At 46.2% G+C, this 14,286-nt stretch overlaps 1 protein-coding gene across 2 annotated transcripts in view; it reads left to right on the top strand.

Moving 5' to 3' along the window:
• The first annotated feature begins 5,804 nt into the window (after positions 1-5,804).
• Positions 5,805-14,286, top strand: part of Lmod1 (leiomodin 1) — a 39,143-nt gene continuing 30,661 nt past the window's right edge. For both annotated transcript variants that reach the window (XM_005330349.5, XM_040277235.2), the window contains exon 1: positions 5,805-6,301. In XM_005330349.5, the coding sequence (XP_005330406.2) occupies positions 6,041-6,301 (261 nt within the window). In that variant the 5' untranslated portion in view covers positions 5,805-6,040. The remainder of the gene's footprint in view (positions 6,302-14,286) is intronic.

Raw genomic sequence — 14,286 nt, 5'->3', positions numbered from 1 at the left:
TTTTTGTTGTTGTTGTTATTTCCTTTATGGTATCTGGGATTGAACTCAGGGGCACTCCACCACTGAGCCACATCCCCAGCCTTATTCTTGTATATTATTTAGAGACAGGGTCTCCCAGAGTTGCTTAGTCCCTCACCATTGCTAAGGCTGGCTTTGAACTCATGATTGTCTTGTCTCAGCCTCCCATGCCACTGGGATTACAGGCAGGCATGTGCCACTGAGTCTGGCTCAGCTTGTTCATTTTTAACTGCAACAGGTGACAGGATTATTTTTGCCTGGGAAAGCCTGGGACTTAACGCTTTGTTGAAGAACATGTCACCTTTCCCTCAAAAATATCCTTGGTTCCAGGGTGTTGAATCAAGAAACCTTTTGGAATAAAAGATCTTGGTACTCTAATCTCTAAGCCTGAGGGATTTCAGTGGTCCTCAGTGAAGAAATAGTGATAAGAAGGGATGATGAAAGAAAGCAGTGGAGGTATTTGAGAGAAAACCCACCATGAATGTGGGGGGAGTTGGAGTTGGTGATTCTAAACACCAAGGTGAGTTTTGTTGAAAGTTTTCAAGTATAGATAGAACTCTTTCTAGAACCCTTTGTGATCAGATACTGGTGGGATGGACATTTTCAGAATCTGCCTCTCCTGACCACTCAGTACTTGAGTTGACTTAGAAGTTCCTGAACCTCAATAGATTGAGTTCTGTTGAACCAGAGGCTACTGTGGCCTAAAGAGTTCCACCTACATCCCAGGTCAGGTATGTGCCCCATCCCCAGTCTTGCCTGGTCAAGTCACCAAAAAACTAGCTTGGCACAGTTAAGTGAGACCTTTAAGCCACAGCCAGTTCTTGGGTTTGGGGTTCTAGTCTGTGTCTAGGGCCAATCCGATGGGCAGAGGGGTTTTAGCTTAGCCCAGGTAAAGGTGGGGAAAATAATCTCTTGTCCCTTTCCAGCCATTTTTCCTCTCTTGGTTCTCCTTTCAGGAAGCCTGTAGTAGGACTTGTATTAACTCAGAGCTCCCCTCCAACATTTCTGCTCATGTCAGGAGTGTTAGAACAGCCAAGTGGCCGGCTTCCAGACAAAGACTGCTGCTTCCTTCTAGAGAAACTACTCACAATCCCCAAAAGAGAACCCGTGTCACCAGGTGAGGTGGAACATACCTGTAATCCCAGTGACTCTGGAGACTGAAGCAGGAGACTCACAAGTTCAAGGTCAGCCTCAGCAATTTAGCAAGGCCCTCAGTAACTTAGTGAGACCCTGTCTCAAAAAATAAAAAGGGCTGGGGATGTCACTGGGTTCAATCACCAGTACCAAAAAAAAAAAAAAAAAAGAAAAGAAAGAAAGAAAGGAGAGAGAGAGAAACCAGTGAAAAAATTTCTCTTTTGTGACTTACTTTGGCTCCTGCTTTAGCTATTTACATCAGAGCATATCTATCCATCTGTATATCTATATCCTTATATGTAAATACATGTGTATGTATGAAAGAACTATGTAGCAAGAATTGTTGAGTGCTTACTTCATGCCTGATGCTGCTACTATTAGTACTTTGTATGTGTTATCTTATTTAACTTAATATCTCCATAACTCTACGAGACAGTATTAGGTAAATACTTTTAATATCCTAATTTTCCATTTCCTATGCCTCAAAAAGGTTAAATAACCTACCCAGGGTTACACAACTCATATTTGAACCCATGTAATTTGACTCCAGAGCCTGTGATCTTGTCCACTATACTATACTACCACCCTATATTCCAGAAGATGTGACTTTCCTGGGGAATTCTACTCTCATTAAGAGCCACCTAAGCCTTAGTTAAATGAGTCTGGATCCTCACTATCCCTCTCCCATCCCACCAAAATTTCCCTTTTGTTTTTGTAGTCCCATGGATTGAACTTAGGGCCTCACATGTACTAGGCAAGTGCTCTACCAGTGAGCTACATCCCCAGCCCCCACCGTATATTCAACTGGAACTTAAGAGTCTCTTTCTTCTTTTTTCCCTCTCCACACCTCTAGCAACAACATGCTTAATTTTCTGTGAGGAATAGGCCAAGCCAGAATCTCCTGACCCCCAGGATGAATTTGTTTCAGATGGAAGAGGATTCTGAGCCTGGGCAACCATGGCCACCATACCTGTGTGGCCCCTGGTGGCCTGGAGGAGGCTATACAGTCCCAGCTGTGGTGCCTTTCAAGGGAAGATATTCCAAGTCTAAAAACAGTCTCAGGGGTCCCTGGGAATGTCAGCTGTTTGGAACTACGGGATCTGAGGCAGAGAAGTTACCGGGGTTCATGTGTAGACACCTTTGGTTAGGAGACCATTGTTAGCAAAAATAACTGAAACAGGAGCAGACCTCAAGTGAATCGGCAAGCAGTCTTTATTAAGGATGGATGCAACAGCACATTTTCAGGGGAGAAAAATGGCAACTGTTTACAAGAGGGGAGGGGTCTGTTTTTATAAGTCTTAATGAGAGTTAATCCTAACAGACTGTTTAGTGTGACTTAATCATTAGAGACTTGGGACGTGCTGGTTGGGCAGTCTTTAAAAGGTTAAACTGCTCTGTACTAAATTTGGTCACGCAGCGCTCCTCATTGTGTAGGTTAAAAATCTAACTCAGGGAAACAGCTGTGAAAGCTTGAAATTCACTGTTACTGGGATGAAAATCCAGAGCTCAGAGCCCAGAGCCCATTTGTTTGCCTTCCCCTCCAGGACCTGTTGCTGGGAAAGGATGAAAGACTAAAGCCCAGAGCCTAATGATTACCTCCTTCCTCCCTGGCTCAGTGTCACTGGGAAGGGATGAAAGTCCAGGATCCAGGGCCAAATGTTTACCTTCTCTCTCCAGAGACCCATTGTCACCATTGTCCTCCCTTCTCCCTGGGGACTGTCGTTCCCCTTTTCTTGGGGGATGTTATTTTCCATATCCTTCAGCCATGGATTTTGCCCTTGTGTCTAGAAGCTGTCTAGACGTTTTTTTGTTTTTGTTTTTGTTTGTTTGTTTGTTTGTTTTAGTGTATTCTAGAACAGGGACCACTAGGCTCGGGGGAGAAGGCCACTGAAACCAAATGGTACAGAGGCTGATCCCGGGACTGAGATAGTTATGTGCATTCGGTCCCTGCTTCCTCTTCAGGGAACAATGAACATTACTGGCAAAAAGCCTGAGAGAGAAGAATCTCAGGAAGCTGAAGAGCTGCTCTCAGCTAATTGGGGATTAGAGGTTGGCTAGGGGGGCTTCACAGCCTGGGATCCCAGAAGATGATGCCTCTTCCAGGTAACAGTGAGAATAAATTAAAATTAATGCATCTTCCTTTTTAGGACTCCTAATAGTTCCTAATAGTATCTTTTGCTTTTTTTGTTTTTTTCCCTACAGAATAACTAATTTTTTTTGCCCCATTAAATTATACATTTTTGGCCAGGTACAATGACACATGCCTGTAATCCCAGCTACCTGGGAGGTTGAGGCAGGAAGATTGCAAGTTTGAGGCCAGCCTCAACAACTTAGTAACACCCTGTCTCAAAAAGTAAAAAGGGCTGTGAATTTAGCTCAGTAGTAGAGCATGCCTGGGTTCAATCCCCAGTACTGCAAAAAGAAAACAAAGGGAAATATATATACATTTTTAAGAGTGTTGTAATTATTTTGTATCCCTCTATCCATGGTGCCTAGCAGGGTGATATATATATTTAGTAGTATCTGAAAAATGCTTGAATGCATGAATGGGAACTAAGTGAGAAAATGTGTGTGCATGTGTGTGTATATGGGTGTGTACTGAGGAAAAGAGGAAAGAAGAGGTGGGTTGAACAAAAAGGACCTAGGATAAGAGTAAGTATAAATAATTCTAAAACTTCAAATTGGCTGGGCTCTGTGGCACATGCCTGTAATCAGAGCAGCCCAGGAGGCTGAGGCAGGAGAATTTCCAGTTCAAAGCCAGCCTCAGCAACTTAGTGAGGCCCTAAGCAACTTAGCAAGACCCTGTGTCTAAATAAAATATAAAAAGGGCTGGGGATGTGGCTCAATGATTAAGCAACCCTGCACCAATGTATCAGACAATTCCTGGTACTAAACAAAATAATACAAAACAATAAATAAATAAATACTATGTTTCTCTTGTATCAGCTAAATGTTTTCATAATAATGTCAATTTAGTGTCCATAACAATCCTACAAGGAGAGGGGGAAGTTGTTATTTTACTGACAGGAGAAGCTAAGTCTCAGAGGAGAGGAAAATTTTCCCAAAGTTATATGACCAGAAAACAGCAATACCAGGCCTATTTGTCCGAAGAGTGCAAGCTCGTATCTCTGCAACCACACTGCTGCCCAGCCTCGGTTGTGTGTTCCCATAGCCTCTGTACTTCTCTTTTGAGGCATTTTGCAGACTTTTAATTAGTTAAGGATTATTTGTTATTATTTGTTTAATTTAAGAAATAACTGTCTTCACTGGTAGATCTTAGGCTCCCAAAGGACAAGGACCAAATTGATTTACATCCTTATTTACATTCCCTGTTCTCAGAGCAGTCACCTGTCACATAATAGGCACTCAATAAATACATGTTTATCACGGCCAACCCCTAACTGTTGACTCTTATATGAAAACCCCTAGGGTTCTCTAGTCCTTTTCCATTCTCCCATCTACCTGCCTCACTTTTGTCCTCCATTCTCACCAGTCAGCACCTTTTTTGCCTAAGCTGGACTAGTGGGCATGAATGCCACAGCCAAGTTTTAGTCCCAGACGATCCCTGAACTCAGCAAACGCTGATCAAGTGACTGTCTCTCTCTGGCTTAGGATGGAAAGATGCCAGGAAAGATCGAAGCATCTACCCCGATGGTTTACACCAGGGCTTCTAGAAGGGATTTTGTGGCAGGAGGGAGGGGGGCAGGAGATTGAATGTCTGTGAGTTGCGCAGGGCAGCATGATGGATGAGTGGCGGAAAGCCCTTCGATGCGACATGCCAGAACCGTTGCAATAGTATCTCTCCCAATGGCCCAGAATTGTATTTCTCTGAAGACATGTTAAATTGTGCTCTGGATTTATATGTGGGTGGCAACCTGCTGGCTCCTCCTCAATGCTCCCCAAGGAGGTCTTTCTACAGATGCCCCAGCAGAGGAAGAAAGATGAGAATGGACAGAGGGTGGAACCCTCTTCCCTAGAGCCTGGGGGCTCATGGAAACTGACAGCTCTTTAAGAGTTTCCAGAGTCCAGTAGATCCCACGCTGTTCCTCAAACAGACTTCCAGTTTTCAGTTTGGGTGCACTGTGAAGGGGGCTTATTCCTACCCTCCACCCTCAACCCACACTGACCCCTGCCCTCTCTCTGGAGGTCAGATACAGCCTGTGATGCTCAGCATTCAGGTTCTCCTTGGTTTAAGAGAATGAGTAGGTGGAGCGTGGCGTGGTTCCTCGTTAAAATCGAGTGTCTTTCCTGGGGCTATAATCACTTGGGAGTCCCCCGCACATTACCAAATACAGTAGAAAGGAGTCAATGAGCCACACGCTGGCCACAGCAACATCCACCTGGCAACAGAGAAGCAAAGTGCGTTTGACCAGGGCATGCCTTGGCTGGCCAGTTCCTGAACTCGCATGTCCTCGTCCTGCTTTTCTGGCTCTCCAGGCTGCGGTCCACTTCTTCCAGACTCCGCATTTTTGTCTCTCTTTCTCATTGCATGGCCCCCTTGTCTTTAAAAGGCTAAACTGCTCTGTACTAAATTTGGTCACGCAGCGCTCCAAGATTCCCTGGAATGTCCTCAAGTTTCAAACAGCTCTGACAGAGAGGCAGGCCCGCCCCCAGCTTAGGGATTGGCTTCTCCTTTCAGGGCAGGCAATTGCCGGGTCTTATTGGCCACTGGTTAGACCAGGCAGGGTCCGCTAGCCCTAGGCTGCAGGGAGGCTGCTGTGTCCACTGAGTACCTGTGGCTCGGCGGGGCCAAGGAGCTGCAGTCCTTGACCAGCTGGAGGTTTGCTCCTAAGCCCCACTTGGCTCCATCCAGATCTGCTCCCCTGACCCTTCCCTGCCCACCAACACTCCCATAGCCCCGGCAAGAGCCATAGCCCACTTTGCCAATATGTCAAAGGTAGCCAAGTATCGCCGGCAGGTGAGTGAAGACCCTGACATCGACAGTCTGCTGTCCACCCTGTCCCCGGAGGAGATGGAGGAGCTGGAGAAAGAGCTAGACGTGGTGGACCCAGATGGGAGCATTCCCGTGGGGCTGCGACAGAGGAACCTGACGGACAAACAGTCCACAGGCACATACAACCGGGAAGCCATGCTCAACTTCTGTGAAAAGGAGACCAAGAAACTTATTCAGAGGGAGATGTCCATGGATGTGAGTGACATACCCTGGAGGGAAGAGGGAGGAGGGAGGGCTGGGAACCCTGATTCCTTGGCTAGCATGCATCTTTCCTCAGAGGAACTGCTCTCGATGGCAAAGGATTAAATGCTTTAGAACTATCATCACTAGACTAGCAGTGTAAATCTCCTACCCCTAATTTCTGTTGTATAAGCAGAAGTTGGTATGCTGCAGGAATACAGCCTCTCACAAAGCCAAACAGGGCTACCAGTAGAAAGGGAACTGGGAGGTGTCCTTGAAGTATTTGTTGTCCAGTTGACTTCATCCTGGTCCCTGACATCTGTTTTCTCCTTCATGTTCATCTCATCCTATAGAGAGGAGGGATGCAAGAATAGAATGCTTGCAGTTTCCTGCCAGCTACCAAAGAAGATAAGCTAAATCCTCCTTGTGAGACAAAGAGTCATCTTTTCCCCTGACCTATGAGCTCCTCATAGCATAGGAACTATTCAGAGAAGCTTGGGTTGGGGAAGATGGGCTTCCCAAAGCCAGGATCTATGGGCTGGCACATGGCTTAACCCGAAAGCTTCCCTTTTATTCCCAGGAAGGGTGAGGTGCTGTGTCTTCCTTCCTTCCTTCCTTTCTTCCTTCCTTTTTCCACTCTCTGGAGAAGCCCGTTGAGGGACCATTCCCCCCCTTTTGGCATTGAGCCCTTTATAAATTAATTAAGTTGCTTTGCTAGGAATGCAGGAGGGAACAGAGGAAAGAAAGTAGTAACTGTTTGGGAGCATCTACCCACATCTAGGATGAAATGAAGCACGGCTTGCTTTCTGTTTTCCTGCGTTGGCATGGAGGAATTATTTTTCTTCACCATTTCTTTCATATATGAGTTTCCTTTGGACAAACAAAAGTGGCCTCCAATTGAGTCTGACTTTATGGGATGGCTTGGTCCATGGGGAAAAGGGCGCTAAGACTTTGCACTAGTTCTCTTCTTCTACTCAGCTCCGTCTCTTGCACAGTATCCATTACTTGAGAATTCTTGCAGGAAAAAGTTCATTTTCAATCCTTGTCTTTTGTTTTACTTCTATGGACACTGAGGCACGCAACATCAAAATCACATTCATTCTCACAGAGAAACTGGGAATGTCTGCATGGAATGTCTGGCTGGATATGCAATTGTGTTGACTTCTTGTCAGAGTACCCTAGGGGACATGGTCCTCACTTCTCAAGAGTAGGAATAAGAAAGTAGGGAGGAGGAGAGAAGGGGTAGAGGTAAAATAAGTGAAGGAGGTGAGACTCTGTCTCTGTCCTGCCACCCACTGGGTCAGTGTTTAAGGCTCTGCCAAGAAGTGAGGAGAGTGTAGGAAGCCAGGGGATCCGGGTATTACCCTTGGGAGGGTGGTTGCCCCTGATGCAGTGTGATAATGAAGAGTAAATGCCAAATCACTTATAGAAAAAAATGACAGGATTTACTGCAAGGGCCTTCTGTCTCAGGACAGCTATCAGGAAACGTACAGAAAGAAATGAAATGCCACCAAAACTTTGGCAGCTCTGTGACTCCTGCCCTAGTCCCCAAACATTCTTTCTGGAGTTTGGCTCTGCTCTTCTCTCACTCTCAGTCCCTAGTCCCTGGGCCTATGGCTGCTTGTGTCCAGTGGCTTCTGGAGGCTAAGGTCAAAGAGAACTTTTTTCTTTTCTTTTCTTTCTTTCTTTCTTCTTCTTCTTCTTCTTCTTTTTTTTTTAACAATACTAGGGATCAAACACAGTGCCTTGTGCATGCTAGGCAAGCGCTCTACTATTGAACTATACTCCAAGCCCTGAACAGAACAGGGCTTAGTAATGAAGGACAATGTTTAGGCCACAGAGAAGGCAAGTGACTCTTGTGCTCCTAGAACTTTCATTCTCCAGCTTTTCTGCTCAGCCAGTTAATACCATGGCCTGCCTCCTCTCCCCTGCCCTGCTGCCCTCCCCCTTACCAGTTCCACACTTGATCCTGCAGACAGAGCCAGGGAATAAAGGAATAAAGGGTGGTGAATGTGTGTGTGTGTGTGTGAGTGTGTGTGTCCTCAGGTTAAGGAGCTGCCTTCAAGGGGTGGGGGTCGTGGCTTAGTGGCAGAGCACTTGCCTAGCATGTGTGAGGCACTGGGTTTGCATCTCAGCACCAATTATAAATAAATGAATAAAATAAAGGTCCATTAACAACAACAACAACAAAAAAGGAACTGCCTTCAGGATCATGGAGTTAGGCTGTTCTGATCCTCATACTCCTACACAGTTCAAGGGCATTCACTGGCATAAAGGCTGGCTGGAGTTCAGGATGTATGCTGAGCAGCGGGCAGAAGTCGCATCTGCAAATCTGGGTGAATGGGAATGAACCATAAAAAAAGTGACTTCTTTAACACCATTAGCAAAGTAGTGAGTGTGGGGTCAAGGACTTAGATTTAAATATCAGAGAAACCTGGTGTGACTACGAATGTCTCTCTCTCTTTTTATAATTTTTAAATTTTTCCCAGTGTTTCTTGAGAATAATAGCATCCACCTCATGGGACTGTTATGAAAACTGAGAGATGATAACAGAAAGCTCTTAGCACAGAGGCTGGCATATAATAAACAGTAAATGGCAGCTACGAACCATGGATTCAGTTAGGTCAATTAACCCAGAAATTGGCCAAGTGAGCCAAAAGCAATCTCTGCTCCTTCTAGCCTTCCCCTCCCTCAGTTCCCTGGAGGTTTTGCAGGCCACACCTGTTCCTCAGTGCCCATGGCAAATGAACAAAGCCTGGTGCTCAGGTTGAGGACCACTAGTGCCACAGCCTCAGAACGGTGGGGCAGCTCCAGACTGCTGGACTGACTGCAGCCCTCTCTCCTGAGATCTGCTGCAATGAGGAACCGGAAGATAGTGGAGCCAGAGAATGTGAGGCAGTCTCACTGGATCTGAGGAAGAGCAGCTAGTTGAGCATTTACCGAGAACCTTCTACCTGTTAAGCTCATTCATACTTTTTTCTTTAAGCCTCACAAGTCTTGGGAGATGGGTATTTTTACTCCCATTACACAGATGAAGAAAATAATTCTGAGGGAGTTTGAATAACTGCCCCAATAAATGGCCTGCCTGACTAAGATGTGTAACACCGGGGTACAAAAGGGCAATGGTGCCAAACCTTGCTCTGAAGAATTTATGGCCCAGAGTCACAAAACACATACACATAGAACCACCAGAGAGGAGTGACAGATGAGTGGCTGCGCAGTCATATATTGTCACAGGAGCAGTGGATGTCACATAGTCTCCTAACCCTAACCCTACCTTCGCAAGCAGGACCATGACTTATAAAACCAAGTATGGATGAGGGGAAGACAGCAGATGGTATTAAGGCGTTTTTGTTAATTCCTTTTAGTGTGATGATGGGTCTATTTATAAAAGACTGTTTATCTTTTAGACATAAATCCTGAAATATTTATGGAGAAAATTGGATTAGGGAATTTAAAATGTTCAGACCGGGAGTATAGATGGAACAAGATTGGTCACGAGTGTCTGATAGTTGAAGCTGGGTGATGGTCCACGGAGTTGTTCATTGTGTAGTTTTTCTCTACTTTGGTTGATATGTTTGAATTTTTCCATAATTAAAAAAGTGTAAATAGAAACCAAGAGGTGGGGGCTGGGGTTGTGGCTCAGTGGTGGAGTGATCGCCTAGCATTGAGGCACTGGATTCAATCCTCAGCACCACATAACAATGAAATAAAGATATTGTGTCCACCAACTACAACTAAAAAATAAATATTTAAAAAAAAGTGTGGGAGGGAGGCAAATTTAGGCCTTTCCTGGAGAGGGAGACCCTTAAGGTTCAGATCCTAGCTGGGGTAGGGAGGTGGGGCTAGACTATGGGAGGGACCTACCTGCTTCTGCCTCAGCTGAGGATCTTCAGGACTGCTAACCACCTCTGTTGTCTTTTGTCAATATTCCCCCAGCCTCTTCCAGGTCACCTCCTATTTTTCCTTCCTGTATCATATAACACTTCTTGCAGGTAGACTTCCCTGATCCCCCCAAGCAAGGCTGGGCACCTGCTCTGGGCACTCCAGTTTCACCCTCAGGACTACCTTTCTTTCTTTCTCTCTTTCTTTCTTTCTTTCTTTCTTTCTTTCTTTCTTTCTTTCTTTCTTTCTTTCTTTCTTTCTTTCTTTCTTATCTCTCTCTCTCTCTCTCTCTCTCTCTCTCTCTCTCTCTCTCTCTCTCTCTCTCTTTGGATTGAACTCAGGGACACTGGACCTCTGAGCCACATCCCCAGCCCTATTTTATATTTTATTAGAGACAGGGTCTCACTGAGTTGCTAAACACCTCACTGTTGCTTTGAACTTGCAATCCTCCTGCCTCAGCCTCCCACAGCAGTGTGGCCACCACTGCGCAGAACATCACTTTTATTTTTTATTTATTATGCTGGGAATTGAACCAAGGCCTTGAGCATGCTGAACTCTACCACTGACCAACACCCCCACTCCCTCTTTTCTGGAATTATTCATTTTATTGAGTATCTCCTTCTCCAATTTATGTGATTCCAAAGGGCAAATGCTATTGCAAGGTCCCATGGGTGCAGGCAAGGGGTGAGGGTGAGACTGAAGGTGGGCTTGGCAGAACTGACTGGGGACGTCTGCCCCCTTTAAAGGTACAGACAGCGGCTTCCACCGCAGTCCTCAGGGAGTTCTCTTTCAGCCCAGGTGGAAGACAAAGCCTCTGGGCAAGTGTGCAGTGGACGGTCCACTGAGACATCTAGCCTTGGCTCAGGTTTCAGGAACCAGATCCCAACAGGTCAACCCGTGCGTGTGTTTTCTTTCCTTCCAAAGTGGGAAAGAAAATCTCCAGCCTGCCTCTCCTTCCTTCTCTCTGGGGCTACGGGGGTGGAGGATTAGCACCTGCACACAGCCAGGGGCAGTGGCAGGGGCAGGGGCAGGGGCAGCTGAGCTACGGGCAGAGGAAGCTCTTAAGTTCTTCCTAGAAGTGAACTTGAGAAACAAACCTGAGGTTGGGCCTGAGCCTCTGGTTGCGTATACAGCCTCAGCAGCCCTCTCCCACAGTCCCTGTTCCCTGGGGAGCACCCTTTTATCCCTTGGGGTAGGAATGCCACTGCTGCCTGCTAACCCAAACCCTCAGCATGCCCTTTGCAGAGACAGGAATGGTCAGGAGCACACTGGGCAGCACGGCTCAACGCTTAAGGGGATTAACCCCGACTGGTACTCACCCAAAATAGCCCTGGAACCGGGGTGGAGAGGGCAGAAGAGGTGATGGGGACCTGTCCACCCCGGGGAGGCAAGAGCAGGCACCCAGAGAGGGCTGGATAAGTTTACATTCTCTCCCTGGAGTTTGAAAGCTGCCTCCATCCAGAGTTTGGCAAAGCAGCTGTTTTCTTAAACTAGGTGGTAGGATCCACAGATGTTTAAGTGTTATTCTTACTCATAGAAGTGTTCTGTGTGCTCATAATATTTAGTTAAAGGATTTGGGGTAAGTGAGCATCTCTTTGTCGGGACAACAGGTATGAAAACATGTCTGGGAGAAAAATGCCACAGGGAGGCAGGACAGGTGGACAGGACGGAGGAACACTTGGGAAAATGAAATGGCTCAACAGTGAAAGGGGGCTGGGAGATGGTTCCCAGCAGGGATGTGAGTGCCACTGGCCAAGGGGGAGGGTACACCAGCATCTTGGAGGCCTGGAGGCTTCCTGCTTTGTGAAGGGGAGGGGCATAGGGTCCCCAGGCTAGGACAGGAAGGGTTGGACAAAACCTTCTTCTGACCTGTCTCCCCTCCCACAACCTTTCTCCAAGAGACTGTGAGTTGGTGTCAGACCATGTCAGCATATCCACAGCTGGACCCCGAGTGGGCAAAGCCTTGAGTGAAGTGCACCAGGAGATATATGCAACCTATATGTATGTTTGCGCGCGCGCGCGCACACACACACACACACACACACACACACACACACACAGAGCACAGCAGGGATGCAACAAAGCACATAGCCCTGAGTGCAGGAAGAGAAGTTGATTTTAATATGCCTGCCAAGTTGGATAAACGGAACATCCTGAACTATAGTATACAACCCTTTCAGATTAGGTCATTTGTTAGACCACCCTCGGCATAACCAGCAAAAAGAAGTGGTCTGGATCCAGAGGATCAGTTCCCATTCCCACATCCTACACATCCTAGCATCAGGGCAGGGTGGTGAGATAGAAAGCCTGTGGTTCTTTGGAATCAGATAGGTCAGGTTTGAATTCTGCTTCAGCCCCTTGATGCACAAATGAACTAGAGTCAGTTGGGTAAGCTAGGAAGAACTTGAACTTTATTGACCACCTGGTGGTGCCAAGGGCCTTATCTGCGATCTCATTAGCATAACCTCATTAGCATTACCTGTCAAATGGCAAAGATAAAATCACCCTTGAAGAGTTACTGTGAGGATTAAAAGTATGAGGTATAGAAGTGTTAGCACATCAGGGGAGTGAGAATGTTCTTACTCAAAATTCTTCACCCTTTATACCGGCCTATATGCCAAATCAACATTTTTTTAAATCTCTCTTGAGGTTAAAAAAAATGCCATCAGTGGAAGGGAAGGAATGACAGAAAAGGAGAGGGGAAAGGGGAGGAAGAAAAGCAGAGTTAATTTTAAGGAAGAAGGCAAGGCTTATTTAATTACTTAGTGCTGAGCTCCAGGTCCCTGATTTCTTGAAGTCTCTGCCTAATTTATTTTATACCCCAACCTTGAGGGTCCAAACTGAGTGGCTGAATTGGAAAAAAAAAATGGCAGAGGAAAGGGAGATTAGGGGGAGATGTCAGGACTGGAGAATTCTTGTCTGCTCCCTTCCACCCCCAGCATGATCTCAGAAAAGCCAAGGCTGCTTTGGGAAACTTTGGCCTCAGCTATCTCTGGGGTCCTCTGCAGAAAGGCCAAGCCAGGTCGTCAGGACACTGTTTACAAACAGCTAGGAATAGAAAGGCCTCCTGCCCCACACCCTCCACCCTATCCTCCCCTCACCTACCTTCCCTCCCCCAGGACCCACAGGCTTAGTCAGGTTGTGGCCCTTCCTTCCAGATCAAATGATCAGGGACAGGAGGACCCCTGCCTCGTGAAACCAGCAGGTGAGAGGTAAAACATCCCTCCACCCCGACCCCCCATGCCTAATTCCAGGCTAAGCTCTGGGTGCAGAGTATATTGAGTCTGGTGGTTAGAATATCTCTTTAGAGGCCAGCCAGACCCAGATTCCCATTTTACTCTACCAGTTATTGACTATGTGTGCTGAATAAGTTGCTTCACCTCTCTGAGCCGGAGTTTTCCCATCTGGAAAAGGAAAATTGCAATGCCTAGGCAGATGATAGCAGGAGGTTTAAATTAAACAGTCTACATAAGACCCCAAGCAGTGTGCTGGGTCAGAAACCCAGTGCTAAGGGCCCATGAGCATTTGTTTCTTTCTTCCTTTCACTCCCATCCATTCCACTCATTCCAGTTGTCTTCCTCCTCTCCTCCTCCTTCTCTTCTCTTTCTCCTCCTTCTTCTGTCTTTTTGTGTGCTTGTGTGCTGGGGCTCAAATATACTAAGCACTGACTCTACCGCTTAGCTGGACCCCCAGCCTCTTTGTTCTTTTTGTGCACAGGATTCATGAGTCACGTTTTGTATTTATAAGGAGGGAGGAGGACTCCATTAAATCATTTCCTCAACTATTTAGTGAGCGTCTATTGCATTAAGCCACTTTCTAAATATTAGGACAGAGTAATGAGTAAGACAGACAAGGTCTTTGCCCTCTTAGAGATTATACATGCTCTTCTGGTCTGGACAGACAATACATGTGTTACTGGAGAGTTGCATTGTGTTCTTAGCTCTTGTGTCTTGGCAAGAGGAGATTTTGAGCAAGACAAGAGATGTAGTAAAATTATGGTAAAACTTATTAGATGAGAAAAAAGAAAGGGGAAAAGACACTCACAAGAGAGAGAGTAGATCATCTTTTTTAATATATATTTCTAGTAGATGTTCACAATACCTTTATTTATTTTA

This window comes from Ictidomys tridecemlineatus, chromosome 10, assembly GCF_052094955.1.
Source record: "Ictidomys tridecemlineatus isolate mIctTri1 chromosome 10, mIctTri1.hap1, whole genome shotgun sequence".
Taxonomy (NCBI): domain Eukaryota; kingdom Metazoa; phylum Chordata; class Mammalia; order Rodentia; family Sciuridae; genus Ictidomys; species Ictidomys tridecemlineatus.
The sequence above is the reverse complement of the archived record's forward strand: the minus strand, read 5'-3'. Positions and strand labels throughout refer to the sequence as shown.